The sequence below is a fragment of the Acanthopagrus latus genome, chromosome 8, assembly GCF_904848185.1.
Source record: "Acanthopagrus latus isolate v.2019 chromosome 8, fAcaLat1.1, whole genome shotgun sequence".
NCBI classification, from domain to species: Eukaryota; Metazoa; Chordata; class Actinopteri; order Spariformes; family Sparidae; genus Acanthopagrus; species Acanthopagrus latus.
Genome location: NC_051046.1, coordinates 1949468 through 1972354, shown reverse-complemented (window position 1 = coordinate 1972354; position 22887 = coordinate 1949468). Strand labels below are relative to the sequence as shown.

At 46.0% G+C, this 22887-nt stretch overlaps 3 protein-coding genes and 1 long non-coding RNA gene across 6 annotated transcripts; 3 read left to right on the top strand and 1 right to left on the bottom strand.

Annotated features, from left to right (window-relative positions):
- The first annotated feature begins 392 nt into the window (after positions 1 to 392).
- Positions 393 to 9794, top strand: LOC119025107 (ankyrin repeat and SOCS box protein 15-like). Its single transcript, XM_037108462.1, has 10 exons — positions 393 to 812; positions 3658 to 3763; positions 3872 to 3924; positions 4250 to 4381; positions 4907 to 5071; positions 5358 to 5603; positions 5714 to 5885; positions 6430 to 6955; positions 7183 to 7336; positions 8121 to 9794. The coding sequence occupies exons 2-10, from the start codon at positions 3660 to 3662 to the stop codon at positions 8294 to 8296; spliced, it is 1728 nt and encodes a 575-aa protein (XP_036964357.1). The 5' UTR covers positions 393 to 812; positions 3658 to 3659; the 3' UTR covers positions 8297 to 9794.
- LOC119025109 lies at positions 1410 to 16373 on the bottom strand. The gene is made up of 6 exons (XR_005076696.1): positions 16130 to 16373; positions 14126 to 14244; positions 13854 to 13980; positions 10767 to 10981; positions 8478 to 8547; positions 1410 to 3080 (listed from the first exon to the last, which is right to left on the bottom strand). It is a non-coding gene; the product is annotated as an uncharacterized LOC119025109 (long non-coding RNA).
- Positions 9837 to 14834, top strand: asb15a (ankyrin repeat and SOCS box containing 15a). Of its 3 annotated transcripts, none has more exons than XM_037108464.1 (10): positions 9837 to 9904; positions 10781 to 10888; positions 11195 to 11232; positions 11464 to 11595; positions 11928 to 12086; positions 12192 to 12437; positions 12517 to 12688; positions 13104 to 13629; positions 13870 to 14023; positions 14103 to 14834. In XM_037108464.1, exons 2-10 carry the CDS (start codon positions 10782 to 10784, stop codon positions 14258 to 14260), a joined length of 1692 nt encoding a protein of 563 aa, XP_036964359.1. In that variant the 5' UTR covers positions 9837 to 9904; position 10781; the 3' UTR covers positions 14261 to 14834. The 3 variants fall into 3 exon arrangements, with proteins under 3 accessions (XP_036964359.1, XP_036964360.1, XP_036964361.1); XM_037108465.1 differs by having other exon boundaries at positions 14134 to 14182; XM_037108466.1 differs by lacking the exon at positions 9837 to 9904 and having other exon boundaries at positions 10787 to 10888; positions 11464 to 11599.
- A 519-nt stretch (positions 16374 to 16892) lies between the features above and the next one.
- Positions 16893 to 21538, top strand: lmod2a (leiomodin 2 (cardiac) a). The gene is made up of 3 exons (XM_037105965.1): positions 16893 to 17388; positions 18788 to 19996; positions 21313 to 21538. Exons 1-3 carry the CDS (start codon positions 17119 to 17121, stop codon positions 21331 to 21333), a joined length of 1500 nt encoding a protein of 499 aa, XP_036961860.1. The 5' UTR covers positions 16893 to 17118; the 3' UTR covers positions 21334 to 21538.
- Positions 21539 to 22887: the final 1349 nt, after the last annotated feature.

The following is a 22887-nucleotide window of genomic DNA, read 5'->3' as shown; positions in this document are numbered from 1 at the left end:
CGTCCATTGTAGCTACAGACTCCCGAGAAGCTGATGTCATGATGATGATGATGATGATGATGATGATGATCTATAAACATTGATCACAAATAACATTCTACATGTGGAATAACCAGGATTTATTTCACTGAATAAATATTGATTTATTTGTTGTTATCATTCTGATTTTTAACCTGTAAAGTGTCTTTGAGTACCTTGAAAAGTGCTTTACAAAATACATGTATCATTATTATTAATTAATTTAATCAGAATATGACATATTAATCTATTAATTAATAAATAAATAAATAAATACCTTCTGAAGGACATTTCTACTGACCATAAAGCTAAACTGAAGCTCAGTAGCTTCTGTAAGATTTCAGCTCAGTAAACGGTGTAAATAACGTCTTGTGAAATCAGTTTTGAATCTCAGGGCTGCTGGAGACTTGGATCACACTGACAGAGCTGTATGGAGCCACTTTATATATATTTACAGTTTAACGCACAGAATATTTTGTATATTATGAATCTTCACCTGACTTTGACTGAACGGTCACTATCCTTGAGGTTTGGACAGAAGCTGTGCAGCTGGTCGTGTTGATGTAAGGATGAGAACTGGTCTTATTTTAGTAGTTTTACAGCCTCCCTCTCTCTGCAGTGACAGTATGGAAGCCTTATGTTGAGCTATACGTCGCTATTTCAGTCTGTGAGCCAGAGGAGGCGACACGCTGGCCCCTGCTAAGCTACGATCTAATCTGCTGCTGGACATCTGCTGGACCCCCGGGATCACACGGAGGGCAGGGGCCCCTCGGTGCTGCAAACCTGTCACACAGGTATTCATTTACCCATTCTTGTCCTATTAGCACTCTGTCACACTTCGACGCACACTGGGACCCGAGCAGCTCCTGCATCCTGACAGCAATCTGATCTGTGACACGATGTGAAACTGTACGTTACAGAATAAACTGAAACATGATTTATGATGCAGCGTGACCAGCAGTGGAAATTAACTCACTACTAATTAATTTCCTGCATTGCTGTTTATTTTCTGCCACCTTATACGAACACTTTGCTGCAGCTGAGAGACAAATGAGTTCATTTCACCTCCACAGCTTTATTTAACAGCTGGCTGAGGAGGGTGAAGGCTTTTGAAACAACAGATATCACAATGAAACGTCTCAGTTTGTTGCTTATATTAAGACAATTATTTTTCTTAGACGCTGTCTAATTAAAGACAAATGTTCATACATATCCAGATCTGAAACCTAAACATTGAATGAAGCCAAATTCTAAATTCTTGTTTCATTTTGTGGATTTATTAGACTCAAGGAGTTTTTACATTTGTATCATTTCTAAATCAGAAAAATACTGTCGACCCCCTGAAGGAAAATCATTTTATCCAAATCATTAGGAATAAAATACTCTATAAATCAGGCCATGGATTTTTTTTATTTTTTAAATTCCAAACATTTTTTGACAAAAAAGGTGAAAAATGTGAAAAAAAACCAAGACAACAAGACTTCCCCAGGTGATTAATGACATCATCAATATGCAAATGAGGCTATTTATCTAATTAAATATGAGCCTTTTTATTTCATAACAGAAATCTGAACTAAAACAAACAGGGAATATGTATTTTTGGATGTTTTCTGAGTCTGAAAGAAGAAAACTTGTTATGGAAGCAAACCAGAAAATCTCAAAATTGACCAGTGCATGAAAAAATGTGCGTATCATGAACAGAAGTAACACATCGACCTTCATGGTGATTATAAAGTTGCAACTGATCTTTATGAATCTTTTTGAACGTTTGAAATACAAAAATGCTTCGTTTTTTTAAAGCCTTTGAATGTTTGTTAACAGGGAGAAGAATGAAGTTTAATTAACTGTTAATGACCATTAATTAATGCTGGTTATTATCTAATGTTACCAAACCAGAGTCACAAGCAGCAGCAAACAAAACCAGGAAACAATCACAACACCGTCCCCTCATTAAAAAAGCGTTTCCAGCGTGATGGAAGTGTGACCGCCGGCTTCTCCTGCAGCTTTAACTCAGCCAACAGTTTCATGACATTCCAGCATCTCATATTTCTCAGACAAAGCAGCAGAGGAATAAATAGACCCCATTGATTTTGCTTTCCGTGAAACAATAGCTGGTGAACTGGCTGCGTGAGTGAGTCCACGGGCCGTAAAGCCCCCCGGAGGCTTGTGGGATCTTGAATGTGGGATTCCCGCCAAACACGACAAAGACCCGGCTTAGCTCACACAATATGTAACCCGGCTTAATTTAAGACCAGCAGGCCAGGTGTTGACCACACGCCCCTTCACTATGTTTCTGCAGGCATCCCAAAGCAGGTCACACCTAAATATAAAACACAGCGTGTGCAGTTAGTGCAGAGTGACCGACCAGAGCGAGCTGCTCACATACCTGACAGGTGAGAGTCTCCAGGTCCGTCTGCAGAGACGGCGCCGAGCGTTGGTCCGCTGATGTTTGTGTCTGTATGAGGAGCTGTGTTACTGGCAGGAGGTCAGTGGGACTGAAGTCGTTGGCAGGGAATCTTTGTTTGCAGAGGTGGTGGACAAAATAACATGAACACCTGTAGGTCTGTACCTGTCGTCTGTCATCGCTGTGTATCCGCATGTAATCTGTGTTTTGTTGCTATTCAACCAAAAGTTTATAGTGTCATGTTTTGCCTCCACTAGTTGTTACTTTATTTCTTTTTTAAGAATCTGTAATTTAAATAAAAGTTAAATGTGATTTGGAGCTCAATGTAAAACTTCCTATTTTAACTTTATCATGTCATTCTCATATATCTGCCTCGCTCCATCACTGCTGTGCTCTGACTGACTTGGAATTAATTAACTAGAAGTGTATCAAATTAACATTCATCTCAGTTTTTCTCTATTATTAGTAACAATTTACAGGAAATTTCCACGGAAACGATCAGGCCATTGCAGACCCTCGAATATACATGATTACCTTTTGTTTTTGGCGACACTTTGCTCAAAAGATGCGTTGATTCAACTTGTTGTGTTTCTGTTATTATGTCCACTCCCTCTTTTGTACTCTCTGGTATTCCGACTGCGTGCAGATCTAGAAAAATCTGTAAGAAATGCAAGAAAATACTCAGAGTTCATCCAGAATTACAGCTCTGGTGAACGTTTCTTCAAATAAATAATCACATTTCTGTCATTTAAAGTCATTAAATTAACATTAATGTTGTGTAAATGCTACATAACAAAGGGATGGAAGCTTGTTTGAACATCGTAAAGTTTATAGTAAACATGTTAAAGGAAGAAACAGCACAGTTTGTGTCACCATCTGGAATGAAGGAATCTAAAGTGCAGATTAGAAGACGCTGATTCGCCTCCTTTAGCGTGGTCTGATTTCAGGGCGTATTTATTTATCACTGTTCACTTCCTGCTCAGCTCCAAACAGCAGACAGACAGTTTGAGATGTGCTGCTGAAGATAAGAAACCTGAGATAAGAGCAGAGCGACTGTCGGACTGACTTCAGCTCCGATGAGACGATAATATGTCAGGTGTTTCACTCGCGGCTCGCTCTGCTGCCCCCAAGTGACCAAAGAGATCAACTGATATCACTTCAACCCCGTTGTGATCGTGGTTAATGTTGCTCAGTGCTGTTTGTGAGCTGCAGTAATGTGTCTCATCCCTGCACAGTGATGAACACTTATGAAGAATATGATGAAGAGGAGCTCAGCGACTACATCCTCCAGCTCAGCATCCAAGAGTCCTGCCAAGATGCTTTTCTGAATTCTGCTGCCAGGTAAGAAAGCCACGCCCGACCTCCAGCCTCCAAAAAGCCTTTGACAGTTCGATCAAACCGAGCTGACTGCCCTGTGCTCCCTCTGCTCCCTGTTCTCCCGGCTCTTAGTTTAGAAGCAGCGACGGATGAAAACCTGAGAGTCCTGGCTGCCATCGAGCAAGGTAGGCTGGACATCACACAGGAAAATACCTTTACCATTACAAAGCCACGCGTTTGTGTTTGGTCCGCTGGCTCTCGTCTAGAAAGTCACAAGGCCAGCAGCTGTAGGGGAGGACTGCCAGGCATCAGGAGGCTGGCAGCCCGACAGAGAGGGGGAGATAAATAAACAGAGAGGTGGGAGAGAGATGTGGTGAAGAGAGGGAAGAGGGGAAACAGTTCAGACACTGACAGAAAAAAAGAAAACCCTCAGAAGATTGCCTCTGTTCCTGAGAGTCCTGGGTGTTTCTGTCTTTTAAAAGTCTTTCTTCCTGTTGCCGTGGTGACCAGGTGAAGTCTGGATCCTCAGGGAGATGCTGAGGCACACCTTCGCCTTCAGGGAGTCGGACAGTCGCGGCTGGCTTCCTCTGCATCGAGCTGCGTCCCAGCCGACCCTGGAGGTTCTGGAGACCGTGCTGCGACGTGAGTCCGCTGATTCTGCATGTCAGTAACCGCTCAGATCATTATTCCTTTAAAGGTTACAGTGAGAAATTAAAAATGGCTCCTGATTATCTGCCAAACTAAAGTTCAGATCATACAAACTATGTTTTAATAAAGTCTAGAACCTGGGGGGGGCTATTTTGCAGCAGACGAGAACCTGCTGCAAAATATAACCTCCTCACACCTCGCACCAGTAAATAAGTGAAGATGACAAGTGAGGATGAAGCATCAGGACACATCAGGCTGAATTCAGGAGAGGCGACAGGACTGGTGTCATCATCCAAATAATGGCTGCCTGAAAAAAAGATTAATCCCCCCAAAAAACTTCCCTGAGAGGCTTCTGCCTGATGACAGCTGATCTCAACAGTCCTCTCAAATAACCTGTGATGTCGCTCCTCGCTCATTCAGCCAGCCAGCAGCGAGGATTTCACCGGCTCACCTGCCAGGTTAGCGGTCCGATATGAACTCTGTGAATGTGCCTGCTGACCCGTGTTGTGTGTGTGGCAGTGGCAGCTCAGGGGCCCAGCCTGGAGGAGAGGACGGCCGTGGGCGGAGAGACGCCGCTGACACTGGCAGTTAAAGCCGGACTGGTGCAGAATGTGAAGAGCCTGCTGGATCACGGCGCTTCACCTCACAACACCAACAGCAAGAACGAGTCGCCGCTGCTGCTCGGTAACACTGCAGAGAAGACGTGATTAACAAGACTAACGGTCCCATCGTGAGGCAGTGACTGTCACCACGCACATTAATGACAACTGACTAAGAAAAAGACCTGTCATTCTCAGTCCTGAAGGTGGCGCCAGAGTACAGGTTATGTTATTACCCCAAAAATAAGAGAAACTAGGATCAAAAACGGGCTAAAAAGCTCCACATGTGCAGCTTTAAAGAAAATAAGCAAAGTTTGGTTGTGTAAACTGAACAATAGCTGATGAAGACGCTCTTATCTCTGACCTCGCAGCGGTGAGGGCCGGCTCTTACGAGATGGCGTGCACACTGGTCGCTAATGGCGCCTGGGTGGAGCAGGTTTGCAGGAAGAAGTGGACGGCGATGCACGAGGCGGCGAAGGTTGGACACGTGGACATCCTGATGCTGCTGCTGAGGAACGGCGGCCGCGTGAACCACAGGGACGTGACGGGAGTGACGCCGCTCGCCGTGGCTGCAGAGCACGGGCACTTCCACGTCACGGAGATCCTGCTGAACTGCGGTCAGTCTGGAGATGAAACTGAGTTTAACACATTAGCGCTTCTTATCAAAACCACAGCTGTCACCAAAAGTCAAAGCTGCTCTTGTTTCTCTCCTCTCGTCTCTGCTCAGGCAGCAGAGTCAACTCTCAGGCCTGTAACGGTGAGAGTGTCCTGCTGGACGCGGCTGCGTCAGGAAACACCGCCTGCATTCAGCTGCTGCTGGACAACGGAGCCGATCCCAACCTGCCCAGCGCCACCGGACACCTGCCCATCCACAAGGCAGCGTACGCCGGACACTACGAGTGAGCTGCTCCTGTCTCGCTGAGCATGAGGACGCCATTCTCCTCTCCTCTGAGTCGGTTTACCCAGGAGGTTGAGTCAGAGCAGATGGTGACAGACAGCTAATAAACTCAGAAAGCTTCCTCCATTTTGGACTGTCTAGCACATCGAGACAGCTCGCTATCGGTCGGCAGCACAGAGTCACTTATCACGCCAAAATTGAAAAAAAACTTTGCCAGTTGCCTTAAAACTTTTGATTTTGCCAGAAACTTTATTGTTTTAAAGATATTAAATGTAATAAATGTCCAAATGGATGACTTGACCTTTGTTATACGTTTTGTTGAAAGCTACAATCCTTTTATTCCAGAGAAAACGAGATACAGTAGATTACCTCGTCTGTGAAGCTGGTTGTTTAACAATTAAGACAACAACTAGTTTCTGAGGACATAAACGTGGCGTTGATGGAGGATGTTGTGATGAAAGACAGAACAGCAGATTTAGTTCAAGTCCTTTCAGAAAATGAGGGCACCGTCTGTGTAATTTGACCGTTGCTTTCTTTTCCCACAGTGCTCTGAAGATGCTGATACCTCTGACCACCAAGAGGGCCATCAAAGAGGCGGGTCAGAGCCCGGTCCACTCTGCAGCCGAGGGAGGCCAGAGCTGCTGCCTGGAGCTCCTGTTGGCCTGCGGCTTCGACGTCAACTACCGCATGAACACCAGAAACTCAGAAAACTACCGGGACATGAGGAAGAGCGCTTTGTACTTCGCGGTCTCCAACGGAGACGTGGACTGCACCAAGCTGCTGCTGGCGGCCGGGGCGAAGACGGACCTGGACCCTCTGTGCTGCCTCCTGGTGGCGGTCCGGTCGGGGCGCTACGACATCGTCAAGCTGCTGCTGGAGGCCAAAGCAGACGTGAACTGTTACTTCACGGTGGTGAGCGACACGGTGTTTCCCACGGCGCTGCAGTACTGCCTGAAGGACGAGGTGATGATGAGGCTGCTGCTCAACAACGGCTACAAGGTGGAGAGCTGCTTCCTCTGTCACCATGACAACGCTTCGGATGATGCAGATGATGGGGAGGGGGAAATACCAGTGAGTGACGGATGTTTCACTTGTTCTTTATGAATGTTTACCTTTAAAAATACACATTTATATATATATATATATATATATATATATATATATATATATATATATATATATATATATATATATATATATATATATAGAGAGAGAGAGAGAGAGAGAGAGAGAGAGAGAGAGAGAGAGAGAGAGAGAGAGAGGATTAATGACATCCTGGATTTCCGTCCTCTCTCCAGTTCTGTGAGTTCATGAGCCTCTGCTGCCTCATGCATCTGTCTGGGAGCGTCGTCCGAATCCTGCTGGACTACGTCAGCCACGTCTACATCTGCCCCAAACTCAGACTGACCCTGGAGAAGCAGACAGAGTGGCCCGAAATATGTGACATCCTCGGTGAGTTCACCCACCATCTCATGACAGATTATCCCGGCAGAGACGAGAACGCCCCGACTCACATCTGAAGAAATGATCAGGCTCTGATGCCCCGACTGACAGATTTACAGAGCAGTCACTTACTTTCATCATCACAGAAGGTTTGTCCTTATTTAAACTGCGTCACTTCATAAAAAGTTGATGCTTCGAACGTATGCAACAATCATTAGATTCATCGATTATCTGATTAAAAAAAAAATTAGCTGACAACTATTTTGATAATGGAATGATCAAAAATGTCAAACATCTGCTGGTTCCTGCTTCTTGAATCTGAGGATCAGATCAGCGTTCGACAAAAGACGTGAATTTGGACATTTATAAAACATATTTGTGACATTTAAAAAGACGGTTTAAGGCTCTTAAAATCCAGGGGAGCTGTGAGAGACACCAAAAGAATCCAATCTAGCTGTTTTAAAGTTGATACCAATCATCTTTGTATTGACTGCCTGACCTTTTCTCTCAAGAAACATGAAAAAACATCTGGTTGTTTTCATGAAATAGTCATATTCCTGCTCTCCAGATGATGAATCCTTTAGATATTGATAACGCTCCTGAAGCACCACCCTCAGGATAAACTTATCTCAGCTCCACGACTGGCACGACTAAGAATAGCACGTCACCGCTGTGGCTGTAATCAACACTGCAGCCTCCAGCAGCTCTGTAGGACTTTTACTTTGTCGTTTAGAAAAACACTCCTTCCACTCCTTATGAATTAGTAAGTGTTTTTCTGAACCTTGCTCTCCAGGCAGTCCTCGCTCCCTCAGTCACCTCTGCAGACTGGAGATCAGGAGGCGTCTGACCCTGAGGAAACTCAACAACACCGAGATCATGAGCTCGCACCTTTTCCCTCCCAGGCTGAAGAGCTTCATATTGTACCATGAGCTCGACCTCTACAGCCGGGACCCTGAACGCATCATGTGAAGACGCGTGGATTCTTCTGCTCGCGCTGGAAAGATGTGACTGTTTTTTAAAAATGTTTTGTAATCTCCTGTTGTGACGAGCACAATTCTGTACGAATGAACTTTTATAATTATGTGAGTAAAAATTAATTCATTTGTTTTCCACATTTCACATTTACTACAAACTTTAGACTCGTTTTGACCTTTTGTGATGCTGATGGTCGTCCGTCTGCCCGCAGAATATCTCAGCGACTACTTAAAGGAACAGTTCATCTGAAAAATAGGAAAATTCAGTCATTACCCTCTGACGCTCACATGTTGTGAAGTGAGGCAGCTTTTTTTCACGTTAAACAACAACAGAACAGAAAATCATCAAATGGATCCACACAGCTCGTCCCGGCGTCCTCAAAGTCTCCAGAAGTCACGAGACCTGATAGATTTGAAAAGATGTTTTTTAACATGGGGTCAAGCTCGTGCTGTCACCTCAGACGGGCCGTGTGATAATGTTTTCAGCTCTGCAGCTCCAGTGAAGAGTTTGACTTAAAAAGCGTGTAAATAATGTGAAAGTTTAGGCTTCAGGAGACTCGCATCACGCCGGATGAGCTGTTTGCAGCCACTTAATGTCTTTAAGTATGTTTTTTTTCCTTTGTGAATGACTGAACCTTCGTGTTTGTGTGACCTCCTGGTCTGAATGATTAGAAACACATGGACGAGCCACGCACACCGTCCTGCTACCAGATGTGGGTTCATCTGCCCAACACATGTGCTCCAGTCTCTCCTCCTCTTTGTGTGATGAAAACTACAGCGAGCTGCTGTTTAAGGAAATTAATTTGATATTTTTTCCATCCTGAGGTTTGGAGCCGAGAGCCACAGAGAGAGTGATGAAGTCCGACAGGATCAGAGACGGACCGCCGCGTCAGAACATCGTCGCTCTCGTTCTGTCAGACGAACTGTTTGTTCTGGAATGTAACTGAGTACATTTACTTGAGAACGTCACTTGATTATTTCCATTTTCTGCCACTTCACACTTCCACTCCACTACATTTTCTGCATCAGAGCCAAAAACAGAGTCACATTGTGTGACTTTCTACAACACTTCCTGTCACACTGTAAACATTACAGTTCTCCAACATGACTGGTTTGTTATTGAGCTTTAGTGTTTTGTTGTAGAAGCAACAACAAAAAAATGCCGCGTGTTCAGATCTGCTCAGGTTGAAGTGCAGATTTTAAGTCTCAGCATGTTAATCAGGAGCTCACAGGTCAAAGGTCAGAGCCCTCGTCGATCTGTTGTCCGACAGCGTTTGGGCTCACGGAGGACGGATCTGCTCGTCCATAATGACACAATAAATATTCATACAACAGTCCGGCTGCTTATTGTTTGTCACTACAGGAGGAAAATGTGCAGAGTGACGTTACACTCCATTAGCTGCTGCGGAACGACCCCGCATGCTAAATACACTGGAACAGGTGACACCTATAAATAGCCTGGTGGAGTGTGTGTGTGTGTGTGTGTGTGTGTGTGTGTGTGTGTGTGTGAGACGGAGCTTCAGCCATGACACAAACACCACACTGCTGCTGCTGCTGCTGCTGCTGCTGCTGCTTCGTCCTCTGACTCCGACACATTTATCAGGTGAGAAACGCGACGTTTCACACAGAACCACGTGTCGTTGATCAGACTGGAAACTTCTCTGAAACGTGGTGGTCAGGAGGAGGTCAGGAGGAGGTCAGGAGGAGGTCAGGAGGAGGTCAGGAGGAGGTCAGGGGGTCGAAGTGTTCTGTAAACTGAGCCGACAGAGAAACAAAGAGCTCAAAGAGAGAAGCAGAATATTTAAAAATGTGAATTTTATATAAGTTTACTCCAAATGAAATGTAACTCTGACCTCAGACGGTTGTTGTTGAACGCTCGTGTGCTCGCGGACACTCGAGCTGTGACCCAGTTCTGTACTGAATGCCAACCGTGAAAGTTAAAGTACAGCTACTCATGTACAGTTACTTCAGCATACTTGTGAGGTACATGTAGGTACTTCTACTTTAGTTATTTCAGTTTATGCTGAACTTATTATGTAATGTTTTATTCCAGATGTTTACAAGTCATTAAAACACTTGTGAGCTGCAACTTTAAAGAGATGCTGCCTTTAATATACCTTCGTTTTCAGTACATACTATTCTGAGATGGCTCATTTTAATTTTATTTGGAGTCTTTTTAGTATATTTTGGTGTCAAAACTTGTGTTCTTTTACATAACAGTGCAGTGTGAAGGGATTAGATGGATCTAGGGGCAGAAACTGGACCGGGGAGCGACCTCACTGCTACACACTGAACCTTTGAGCATACTTCTACTTCTAACAGAGTATTTTCTTCTCTGTGATGATTTGGAGTTTCATTTCAGAAAGTTGCGTGAAGTCAAAGCAGCTCACGATCAACAGATTGTTTAAACGAGAGGATTTAGACAGTTTAAGGTTTGTTTGACTGAATGTTGTGTCTTTGTGCACCTGTACGATGTCAGAATGATGGATGCAGCCGATGAGATGGACGAAGACGAACTCCTGGACTACGACGTTCAGATGAGCATTCAGGACTCGTGTCAGCGGGAACGTCTGAAAGGATCGAGGAGGTACGGAAACATGAAACACCGTCACCATCCAGATCACAGCTCGACGTCGTCAACAACACCTTTGATAATCCATTCATTTGTTTGAGTAATTATCTAAAGAGAAATAAAGAAAAAAATCTCAATCTCAGCTTCTTAAATGTGAATATTCTCTAGTTTCTTTTCTTGTCTGACAGTCGCCGTCTTGGTCTTTGGGAAAAACCAAACAACTGATCAATTAATCGAGAAAACAAGATGAATCAGCGCTGAACGTCACACGCATGTTGCTTTTTGCTTAACTTGACCTCCATCTTCTGTTTGTACACTCAGGAGTGAAGCTCTGACGCTTGTGGAGGCCATTAACCAAGGTACGAATATGTAATATATATTCTACTGACGATATATTAACAATAATCAGGAAGCATCGCGTCCTCTCCATCACACACGTGTGACTTCTTCTGCTGTTGGATGATGAGAACGTATCCAACATGTTTTATGCTTGTCAAGGTCGGGGCAGGAACAGGAAGCAACGGGGCTGATGGGAAATGTAGTCCTAGATGAGACAGAAAACAAGCAGTAACAATAAACTCCCCCTACAGGTGACAAGTCGGCTCTGCAGGAGCTCTGTGATTTCCCAGCAGCCTTCAGTCAGGTGGATGACAGCGGCTGGTATCCTCTGCACCGAGCGGCGGTCCAACCTCAGGTCCAGGTCCTGGAGACGGTGCTGTACGGTGGGTAAGAGGTCCAATATTTTATTTGACAGTCTGAAGCGATGTGAAGTGAGACGATGCTGCTGGTGCAGGTTTTGTTCTGGACTTTACGAACAGCTGCAAACTGCTTCACAGTCAGCATCGTCTGCCGGACCAAGATTAAATGTCACCGATGTTCAGCGTCCAACAACCACCATCCTCCTGTTGCAAAATGTAAAATTCAAACATTTTATTCTGGCCACTCGACTGATCTGCATCAGTGTTCAACTTCCTCGTCAGGCGGTGATGATAAAATGATCTTTCAGAGCTGAATCCAGTGAAATAATGTATGTGCATGTTGTTGTGTGCTTCAGCGTCTTTCAGTCTGACTCTGGAGGAGAAGACTTCAGATGGTGACACCTTCCTGACTTTAGCCGTGACAGCTGGTTTGGTGGAAAATGTGAAGATGCTGCTGGAGCACGGAGCTTCTCCTCACACCACCAACAGCAGGAATGAATCTCCTCTGCTTTTAGGTCAGAGCCTCGCCGACACTCTGACAGCAGACGTGCAGTGACGAAAAGAAACTTTTTTGTCCGTCGTCCTCATCAGTTCCTAATCCTGTCGCGTCCTCCCTGCAGCCGTCAGAGCCGGATCTTATCAGATGGTCTCCGGTCTGATACGAGGAGGAGCTCGGGTGGAGCAGGTGTGTCTGAAGAAGTGGACGGCCATGCACGAGGTGTCCAGGACCGGCTGCGTGCACGTCATGGAGCTCCTGCTGCAGAATGGAGGTCGGGTTTCGGAGACGGACCAGCATGGGGTGACTCCTCTGGGCATCGCTGCAGAGTACAGCCACGCTGAAGTCCTGGAGCTCCTCATCAAGCACGGTAAACCAGTGACCCCACATATTTTCACCTTTTTATTTCTCATTTGAAAGGCCAACTCTCATTCCTCCATTCCATCAAGGTGCTGACGTGAACGCCCAGGCACCAAACGGCGACAGCGTCCTGTACGACGCCGCAGGCTCGGGGAACCCAGACTGCATCGACATCCTGCTGCAGCACGGAGCGAATCCCAACATCCGCAACCTGAGCTCCCAGCTGCCCATCCACCACGCTGCATACGAGGGACACTACCTGTGAGTGGGTCCGTAGGCAGACACCTGTAGGACACCATGATAATGAAGGAGCTGGCAGGGAGAAGTTAGCAAGGCTGGATGTTTCTTGTTGTTTCATTATTGTTAAAAGAAATAACCATCAAACACTCAGCAGAACATCGCAGAACACCACAGTTAAGACAATGAACAGTGTTGTTTCATACACTCCTGTTTCATTTATCTCTCATTACTGTAATTTCAAACAGTGCTTTTATTCCTGGATGATTGTTGAAGTTCACTCAGCAGTATCTCAGATCTTTTCTTTCATGGCTGACAGACGTCCGGTTTGATTCACATCCTCCAAGAAAAGTACTTAAATCACATGTTAAATCTAGCCTCTGTGTTAGTTTCTGGTGTTTCAGTTCTTTATAGAATGATCAACACTTTTCTCCATCAGAGCTTTGAGGATTTTGATCCCCATCACCACTCGACGGGCCCTGCGGCTGTCGGGTCACAGCCCCGTCCACTCCGCCGCTGACGGAGGCCACGTCCACTGCCTGGAGCTCCTGCTGCAGAAAGGTTTCGACGTCAACGCGCTGTTAGCGCCTCACATCTCAGAAAACTACGGAGACATGAGGAGAAGCCCGCTGTACTTTGCTGTCTCCAACGGGGACGCCACCTGCACTGAGATGCTGCTGAAGTCGGGAGCCAAACCCGACCTGGACCCTCTGCGCTGCCTCCTGGTGGCGGTCCGGTCGGGGCGCTACGAGATCGTGAAGCTGCTGCTGGCGGCGAAGGCAGACGTGAACTGTTACTTCACGGCGGTGAACGACACGGTGTTTCCCACAGCGCTGATGTACTGCCTGAAGGACGAGGTGATGATGAGGCTGCTGCTCAACAACGGCTACGATGCTGAGAGGTGTTTCAGCTGTAACCATGACGACGGCTGGGAGGACTCCCAACATCCGGAGGAAAAAGTTGCTGTGAGTTCTTTCTTTCTCTTTACAAGTCATTAATAAAATAGTGTTTCAAAGAACAAAACTTTACCCAAAGCAACGAGGATGTGAGAATTAAATTCATCTATTCAAGCCACATTTAAAACCTCACACAGGTCAAAGAATGTAGCATCAGAAAAAGTTACTTTCTGAGCGACAGAGCGACCTCTCTTTGGTCTAAACAGCAGAACTACCTGCCTGAGCCGACTCACTGTTGTTTTTGTCCAGTTCTGTGACTTCGTCAGCGTCTCCTGGCTCCTGAACCTGGTGGGCCGAGTCGTGTCGATCCTCCTCGAGTACGTCGGGCAGGTTTCTCTCTGCAGCAAACTGACCAAGATCCTGCAGAAACACAAGGAGTGGCCTCACATTCACACGACCACAGGTGAGATGTGAGACCTGTTTTTATTGGTAGCACACGATATGTTCGGCTGAATAAAAAACTGTCGTTCTCTGTGATGCAGGTAACCCTCGCTCTCTGTGTCACCTGAGCAGAGTGGTGATCAGGAAACACCTGAGCTGCAGCGGTCTGATGTCTCTCCAGCTGCCCACCAGGCTGAAGGAATACCTGCTGTTCAAGGAGAACGACCTGTACGCCAAAATCATCTGCAGGGAGGAGTGAAGAGAGGAGCTCTGTCTTATCCACTGAGTCTTAGCCACCAACTTCAAGAGTTTTATTCCCGAGTCTGTGAGCAGGAGTACAACGGTAACAGTGACGGGTTTTAACTTTTCATTGAATCAAAATGTTCAGCTTCAAAGGGCATTAACTAGGATTTCCATTTTCCCAGCTGATGCACAAAGTACCTGCAGTTAGTTACTGATTGGTTGGTGATGTTCAGACTGAGGCAGGTCGGCCTCTCAATTACTGTCAACTCGCAGATAAAAGCCGGCGTCTGAACGTCAGAGGATAAAAGTGAAACTCACTTTCAGAACAGGGAGGTGATCATCACTAAAATATGATCCACAATTCTTATCAAAGCATGTGAATTTAGAAATAGCAGCCCGTCTCATATAAAAGTGTGGTGGAGGTAAACAAAGGTTCCAGTAAATACTGAGAATCATCAGTATTGTGAAATAAGTTTCATGTTTCGAACAGATGTAAATATATTTGTACAGTCTTTTATTAAACGTTTGTGTTATTATGATGTACTGCCTGGGAATCATGACTGTGTTAGAAGTTTATTTATCTTAATTTAAAGCAGCGATGGACGTGTAATAAGACCTGGATTCAGTGTTGGAGAGCCGTTTGTTACCATGAACGCAGGATAAAAGGATTAAATCAAGCAGCTCTTCTCAATTTTCTCAATTTCACTGGACCAAATAACTCGAATTCTTACAGTCAAACGAGAAATTTCAGGGGTTTTGATGCTCAAAAGTTGCGTCCACTGATTTATGAATGCTTTTTTCACAATGTTAAGGGAGGTTGTAATTACACAGTTTGGCCACCATGATACTGGTTTCATCCTTCAGTTTATCACAAACATTCAACAGCAACACATCTGGAGATACGTGATTTTACTCAGAAGTCATAAACTGGGTACCATGAAAATCTGAACCAAATATTATGACAATGACTGCAGTAGTTTGACCTCCATCCAGTGGCCGTGAGAGGAACTGCAGCTCAGTTTCCAGAGGACAACAACAACAACAACAACAACAACAACAACAACAACAACAACAACAACACACTGGCGGTGAACACAGTGAGGACTCTAAATTTAACCTCCTGACCTGCAGAAACAACCAGAACAATGGTGCGGCTCCACATTCTGGCAGGTCACCCGAGAACCTGATAACAAGAGGAGGTCACATTCGAACGACCGCCAAGCTGTCGACACAATCTGAGAGGTCGAGCCTGAGAGGTCGGGTCTGAGAGGTCGAGCCTGAGAGGTCGGGTCTGAGAGGTCGGGCCTGAGAGGTCGGGCCTGAGAGGTCGGGTCTGAGAGGTCGGGCCTGAGAGGTCGAGCCTGAGAGGTCGGGCCTGAGAGGTCGGGCCTGAGAGGTCGGGTCTGAGAGGTCGGGCCTGAGGCCTGAGGTGAGTTAACGTGCTAAAACAGAACATATCACCTGTAAGTCCAGCAGCCACGCTGGAGGACTTCTGCTCTGCTAACAGCTGGTTGTGTTTCTGTGTGTTTGGGTTAAGTTAAGCAGCAGTACTCAGACTTTTTGGCCACTTGGGGGCAGCAGAACGAACTGTCAGGCCACTGAGCAGTAAGAGTGACACCGTCCACGTTACACACCGTCTTCTTCAAAATAAATATCGTCTTTCAAAGGATTTTTATCTTTTCTGTTCCATCAGACAGGTTCTGTCGTCATGTTGAGTTTTATCACAAAACAACAAGATAACTATCTCTGCTTGTTCACACATCTTTGACATTTTATCAGCTGTCATGTAGAAATTATAAAGTAGATTTGTGTGGAAATGGAAAAAAGAAACCAGCGACTGAAGAAGAAAGGAAATAAATCAAACGTGTTTGTTTTGTAACTGAACCTGTTTCCATTCTCGGTCTGGACCGCACAGCTGGATGACTGATGCTTATCAGCAGTAATCCGGGTCAAAGGTCGAGTTGACAGCAGATTTAAGATGAGAGCGGCGTCGTGTCACTCAGTCTTTACACTCCGGACACGAAACACGAGACGACTGCCGAGCAGCTCGTTAGACGCGCTGAGTGGCGGCTGCGTGTTGTTACTGAGCTCTGGTGATTGTCATGGCAACCAAACAACAAACCGTCAGACAGCAGGTCGGTCCGACGCACCTGTACCGACGTTACTCATGTGACAGGTACAGATCACACCTCAGTGCAGCAGCAGCTCTGACTGTGACCGTCACAGATCGTTCTGTACTCCAGTTTTTCTGCACAAACACAAACTACTTGATCACTTTCTTGATTGACACAGTCGAGAGTTTGGGACTTGACATGATTGTGGAGATAACAGCCGTCACTGCTTCGTCTCAGGAATCATTCTGTCTCGAGGTGATGTTACTGTGCTCGGGTGGAAACAGCCTCACAGAGTTCACCATCAGTCCTCCGCAGCGCCAGCCGGAGCTGCGACGTACATAATCCCACCATCCTCTGGGAGAACAAGTGTTTCCCTGACAACGCCACAACCACGGGGTGTTTTCTCTGTCCTGACACGTTGCATAACGCCGCAGAGCCTCATCTCTGATGTCTTTTGAGGCACGAGTCGCGGCTGAGCTCTCAGCGCAGGCCACTCAGAGGGCTCACATTCCTGCGGTAAGCCTATCTCATTGACCCCCCACCCAACACCCTAAAAAAAGACAGGACCATCAACAGCACGGTGATCCTCCCCTCCTCCCAGCCTCGTCAGGCAGCTGGGACCAGTAGAGTCCTCCACAGCATCCCTGATCTGAACAATCTGATGGGGAACAAGTCAACAAGCGAAAGGAGCAGCTCAGGGAAGATTTCAGTGCACTGAAAGTTAAAGTCGTTTGTCGATTCCTAAAACGAGCGCAGAGCCATGAGTACCTTTGGGTACCGCACGGAGCTGAAGAAGTACGAGGAGGTGGATGAAGACGAGCTGCTGGCCACCCTGTCGTCCGAGGAGCTCCAGGAGCTGGAGAGGGAGCTGGACGACCTGGACGACAACGTCCCCATCGGCCTGAGACAGAAAGACCAGACCGCCAAGACGCCGACGGGGAGCTTCGACAGGGACGCTCTGCTGAAATACTGGGAGGACGAGAACAAGAAGCTGCTGGAGGACGAGAAGACAGAGTCCAGCGGTGGACAGGTGAGAGGGGACGTCAGCAGTGATACAGCATGTTTGAACTACACGACCAAAGAACTTAGCAGTTGTTGGGTTTTTTTGCAAATAAGCACATTGAAACCAACTCTGATGCATTCAATTCTGTTGTTGTCATGATGAAAAACTTCTTGCCGTCTTCAAGGACCGAACTAGAAATCTTCTCCACAACATCCATGATTTCCTCCAGCAGACAGCAACAGATTTGACCTCAGAGGCCACAAAACAAAACACAGCAGTCAGATAATATTTGTGTTTTCAACTTGACTCATGCGTCTTTCTCTCTGAACCATCCGGAGAGAAGTTGGACGTGTTAAGACGGCGAACACTTTGTTTAGCAGCGTCTGGGTTTGATTTATAATCTGCTGACGGCTGGTGATCAGTTCATGGATGTCGAGGACAGTTTCAGCAGTGATGCTCCCTCACTACACCTGCCTGATCACAAGTCTGACGTCACTGCAGGTTGATCTTTACAGAAATGACCTGAAACTGACGGCTGCCTGTAAAAAGAGGAGAGAAATCAGAATCTAAAGGATTTAAGTACTGAATTGATATCAGATGATATCAAATAGAACATTTTTGTTTTTAATTATTTAAATATTTATTCAACTTGTCAACTCAAATATGTCATGCAGCCTGAACACTAACTTCTTTTTAAGCAAGTTTCCAAAACCTGTTTTTTTTTTTCAAACTATAACGAGAAGATATCACAAACAAATCAACAAACAATGCATGCTGGGAAGTCTGCCAATATGCTGACCGTGTTTCTATGAGTTGATTGAACTCTGAACATTTCATTCATCCGGGCCTTCAATTACAGACTTCCAGTTTAAAGAAGAACCGTGTTCATGTCTTCAGACGTGGTGTGTACGTATGTTCAGTTCGTTAGAGAAGATATGTCGATTCCTCTGAACTCTGTAAGGACTTTAAACACGTTATACATCCCAAAGCGTCTTTAGTATTTAACAAGCTGGAATCCTTACAAAGTCGACCTCCATCACAAATAAAAAAAGCATTCCAACTCATTATCCTCTTCAGTTGTTTGTGGCTCGAGGATCAGAGGATGCTATCCAGCTGCATTGTGGGAAATGTAGTTTGTTGTTTTTCAAATCAGTCAAAAAACTCTAACGTGGTTCTGATAAGAAGACATTCAGACTCAGGACAGAATGAGTCCATGAATATTTATGTTGACATAGAAAGTGTGACATGTATCCAGGTCAGTTACGTGTTGCTGGAGAAAAAAAAAAAAAGTCTAAAAATAAAGAGTGTCTGAGAAATGCCAGCTTTAATGACCGCCTGCCACTGTGGGAGAGGCTTCTTAATTAAAAGTCAGAGGCTGGAGAATGTCAGGCTTCGACCTCATTTTCTGTCCTGTTATTGTACGCAGGACGGACGCCCTGATAAGAGCAGAGGGGAGCGAGTGACTGTGACCACCAGCGACGCCGGCAAGACTCTGGACAGCAACAGGAAGAAGATTTCACACAAGGGGAAGAAGGCGCAGAGTGTCGTCAGCAAGAGCGACGCAAAGGAAGACGAGGCGGAGAAGAAAGATGAGTGTAAAAAAGAGGCTCCGAGCAGGAACAAGTGTCCTCAGAAGAACGCTCCTTCAAAAGGCTCGAGGACTGAAGCAAAGAGGACCGAAACCACCGAGCGAAGCCTGAACGTGACCTCCGACAGAGCGAGCGGGAACCCGACGGTCATCGACAAAACTCTGGAGCAGATCCTCTGCGACGATCCCACCATCAGCGAAGTCAACCTCAACAACATCGAAGACATCTCCCAGGAAACCTTGCTGCGCTTCGCCGAGGCTCTCTGCACAAACACTCACGTCCACATGTTCAGCCTCGCCAACACTCACGCCGACGACCGGGTGGCCTTCGCCATCTCCAAGATGCTCCGTGAGAACCAGTTCATCAGAAACCTGAACATCGAGTCCAACTTCGTGTCCGGTCAGGGCATCCTGGCTCTGCTGGCGGCGCTGCAGCACAACAGGACGCTGGTGGAGCTCCGCTTCCACAACCAGAGGCACATCTGTGGGGGGAAGGTGGAGATGGAGATGGTCCAGCTGCTGAGGGAGAACACCACTCTGCTCAAGCTTGGGTATCAGTTCGACCTCCCGGGCCCGAGGATGACGGCGACCAGCATCCTGACGCGCAACCAGGACCAGCAACGACAGCGGAGGCTCCAACAGAAGACAGAACAGAGTCCTCCAGAGGAGTCCGGCTCATCTGCAGGAAACAAACCACCAAAGAAGTCGTCACAATCTTCTAAGACTGTTGAAAACCAGAAAAGAAATCCTCCTCCGCCTCCGTCTGTAGAACCTCAGACGAGGAAGATCGCAGAAATGGTGAAACAGCACGAAGGCTCGAACAGCTTGAAGAGTCAGTCGCACCAAAGGAAACCGAAGTCAAAGAAGCTCAAGAATGGTGCGAACGAAAAGGAAAGCACAGATATTCTCAAAGACCTGAAGAACGCCTTGAAGCCGTCGCTGCAGAAGAGACGAGACGAACCGCCGCGTCTGCCGCCGCCGCAGAGGTCGAGCCGTGACGATCTGATGGCGGCAATTCGTGGGAGCAGCATTGGGTCTTTAAAACGGGTAAGACTCCTCGTGAGTCTCACTGTTCTGTGTTTGAGGTCTGAAGGAATTTCGTTTTGATTGATTGAAAACATCACAGACATAATTTAACCCCCAAAAGCCATTAGACCCCCTCAGTGTGAAGCCCGCTGTCATCAGACGGCAGCCTCTGTCGCTCCGCGAATTCCTCGACTCTCCGTCAGGTTATTAATAGTCTGACTTCTTCACTGCGCTTTGATAAGACTGAGGGCTCAGAGGGTTTCTGGGAAGAGAGCAGACGTGCTGGAAAAAACAAAGTGTTGTTCACATTTCCACGAGAGCTTTAAAGTTGTCGGTCCAAAGCAACAGAAACATCATGAGTTTGAAACTCTCGCCAAAACATAACCTCGGCTTTCTTTGTGAACGTACCTGAGTCAAATGAAACAGCACTTTTAAGATTTACAGAATTTTCATTTTCCAGTCAAACTCATTTTCAGTGGGAGTGCTACGGGCACTTTTACATTAACATCAAAATCTCTATGTTTTAAAACAGTAAGAAGTCTCGACACAATATGAAACTTTGCTGGTAGCATCACCAGGGTCTCTACACATGAACACCAGCACTGACAACATTGTTTGTGTACACAGAGTTACTAAAAAGAAAGTTTTTGAACAGCTCATGTTAGCAGTAGCTTGTTCCGCTCGCCGCCGTCCTGCCAGTGGAGAAGAGTCGATCTCTGAATGAACATGGAGGACAAATTACTTTCGTCATAATTATGCTTTTAAATGAAGGTTTGACTCGGGTACATTCTCACAGAAAGCCTAGGTTGCATTTTGGTGAGAGTTTCTCTTTGACTGTGACCCTGCCGTGCTGGAGGGCGATCACAGACTAAAACTAACGTTAGCCACCGTTGCTTTCTGTCATCGCGTAGAGACACTGAGCTGAGGTTTTATCGTTGGCTTCGGCTAAACTTGAAGTAATGTCACAGATTTTTACAGCACTTTTCTGGGCCTGAGGAAAGTTCCACAAATATAAAACCTCCATGAACAATAAAAAAGACCTTATTTGCAGTTTGTGGTGTCGTGTCGACAGAGACAGACGTCTCTTTCTAGCGGTGCTCAATGGGGAAAAAATGTATTTTGAGCCTGAGAGCAATTTTTGATGAGACGAGTCTAAACAGGGCGTCCAGGTCAATAATACATTCATGGGCTATAACGAGAGCCATGAAACAATGACCGACGCCCCCAGAGATTAAAATGTTGTGGGTCAACAGCAGATGGATGAAGAGATCCCTCTCACTGCTTTAAAACATGACGTCTGAATTATTGTCTCAAACCTGCTCTGTCTGTGGTTTCAGGTGGATCCGTCAGAGGCCTGAACTCTCCCACCGGTCCCGCCTGAACTCCTCTCACTTTGTACTGAAATGTTGTATTTTTATTTCACACTGTCACCGTTTTCTTATCGTGTCACACGGCGTAGCAGCAGACCGCATGTCTGTGCTTCTAGATGTTATCGCTGTATTTTGAAAGCGACTGTGAATACTGATGTGTGTCTGAGGAATAAAACTTTCTGCTCTGACTCCATCTCGTTTTGTCTGACAGGCAGGTGAATGTCTATTCTTGTCCTGGGATCAGAAGAAAGTTCCTTATTTTATTTTACAAATGATTTTATGTCAGTTGAAATTTGTTATTAAGCTACAAAAACTACCGAGGCCTTCAGGTCCAACTGGGACATTTGAAAGTTGATATGATCCATCTTGATTGATAGAAATGCAGAAGCTTTGTGCGTCTCTGTGCTGTCGACTTAACTTTTTACTTAAAAAATTGTAAATCCCACGTCTGAACAGACACACAGCACCTCTTAAAGACATGATTACAGTATTACAGTTCAGGTTGGTGACCTGAGAGGAGGATCAGCTGGCTGTGTTCTCTAATAAAGGCCGATCACAGAGGGATTAGACTCAAACACAACCCGACACACCGAGCTGAGATGTGATCCGACCGCAGCTGCTGCCTCCGTCAACACACACTGCCGAACACATGAGAGCGACCCGGGACCGGTTCAGTGTTTGTGACAGATTCTTTCTGAACCGTCTACATGTCATCTGATTATTTCATTAAAAACACAGCAGCGCAGTGCGACATCCAAGCTTAAAAGTGAAGCTGAAAGAGATTTGATCTGATGTCAGGAGGAGAACCAGCAGAGCTGCAGATCCATCAGACTGTTTGTGAATCAGCTCCTAATCCAGTCTGCGTACGGAGAGCTCATTAAACAGCTGCTCAGAGTAAATGTGGACTCTCCCTCAGGAGAGGAGTCGAGTCTTCATTACAACACTTCACGTCTCTGACAAAATGCCATGTAAATGTTAGACTTAAGTTTAATTGGAGCTCTTAGAGAGCGCTGAGAGACGCTGCAGGAGGAGTTTCCCTGCTGTCCTCTCACTGATACTGTACTAATATCAGACTGTATGACTCATTACAGTCACTTGTACATACATCCATCCTGTTACAGTGCAATGTGAGCATTGTAACAGGACTGTTTTGAAACAATCGAGTGTTTAAATGTGAGTCGTCAGGATCATCAGCCATGCTAACGGCTGTGAAGCTCCACTGAGAATTCAGCAGAGCCTGAAGCTAAACGCTAACGCGATCACAGCGACGACGTTTGGAATAATTCACCGGAAGGATGCGCGACTGTTACAAGCTTTACAAACACCAAGAGACAAGTTTCTCTGTAAATATTAACATTTATTTAAGTATACAATTTAGTATTTTCATTGCCACCCCCGCCCGCCCACCCCTCCCCACCCTTTTCACAGGTTCTGTGTCAGTATCTCGGCTTCTCGATGCAGCATTAAGCCTCGCTGGAGGACGGTAAAAACTCTAAAGACGAACAGTTAAAACGAGCATCGCGTTATTTCGTTACACCTCTC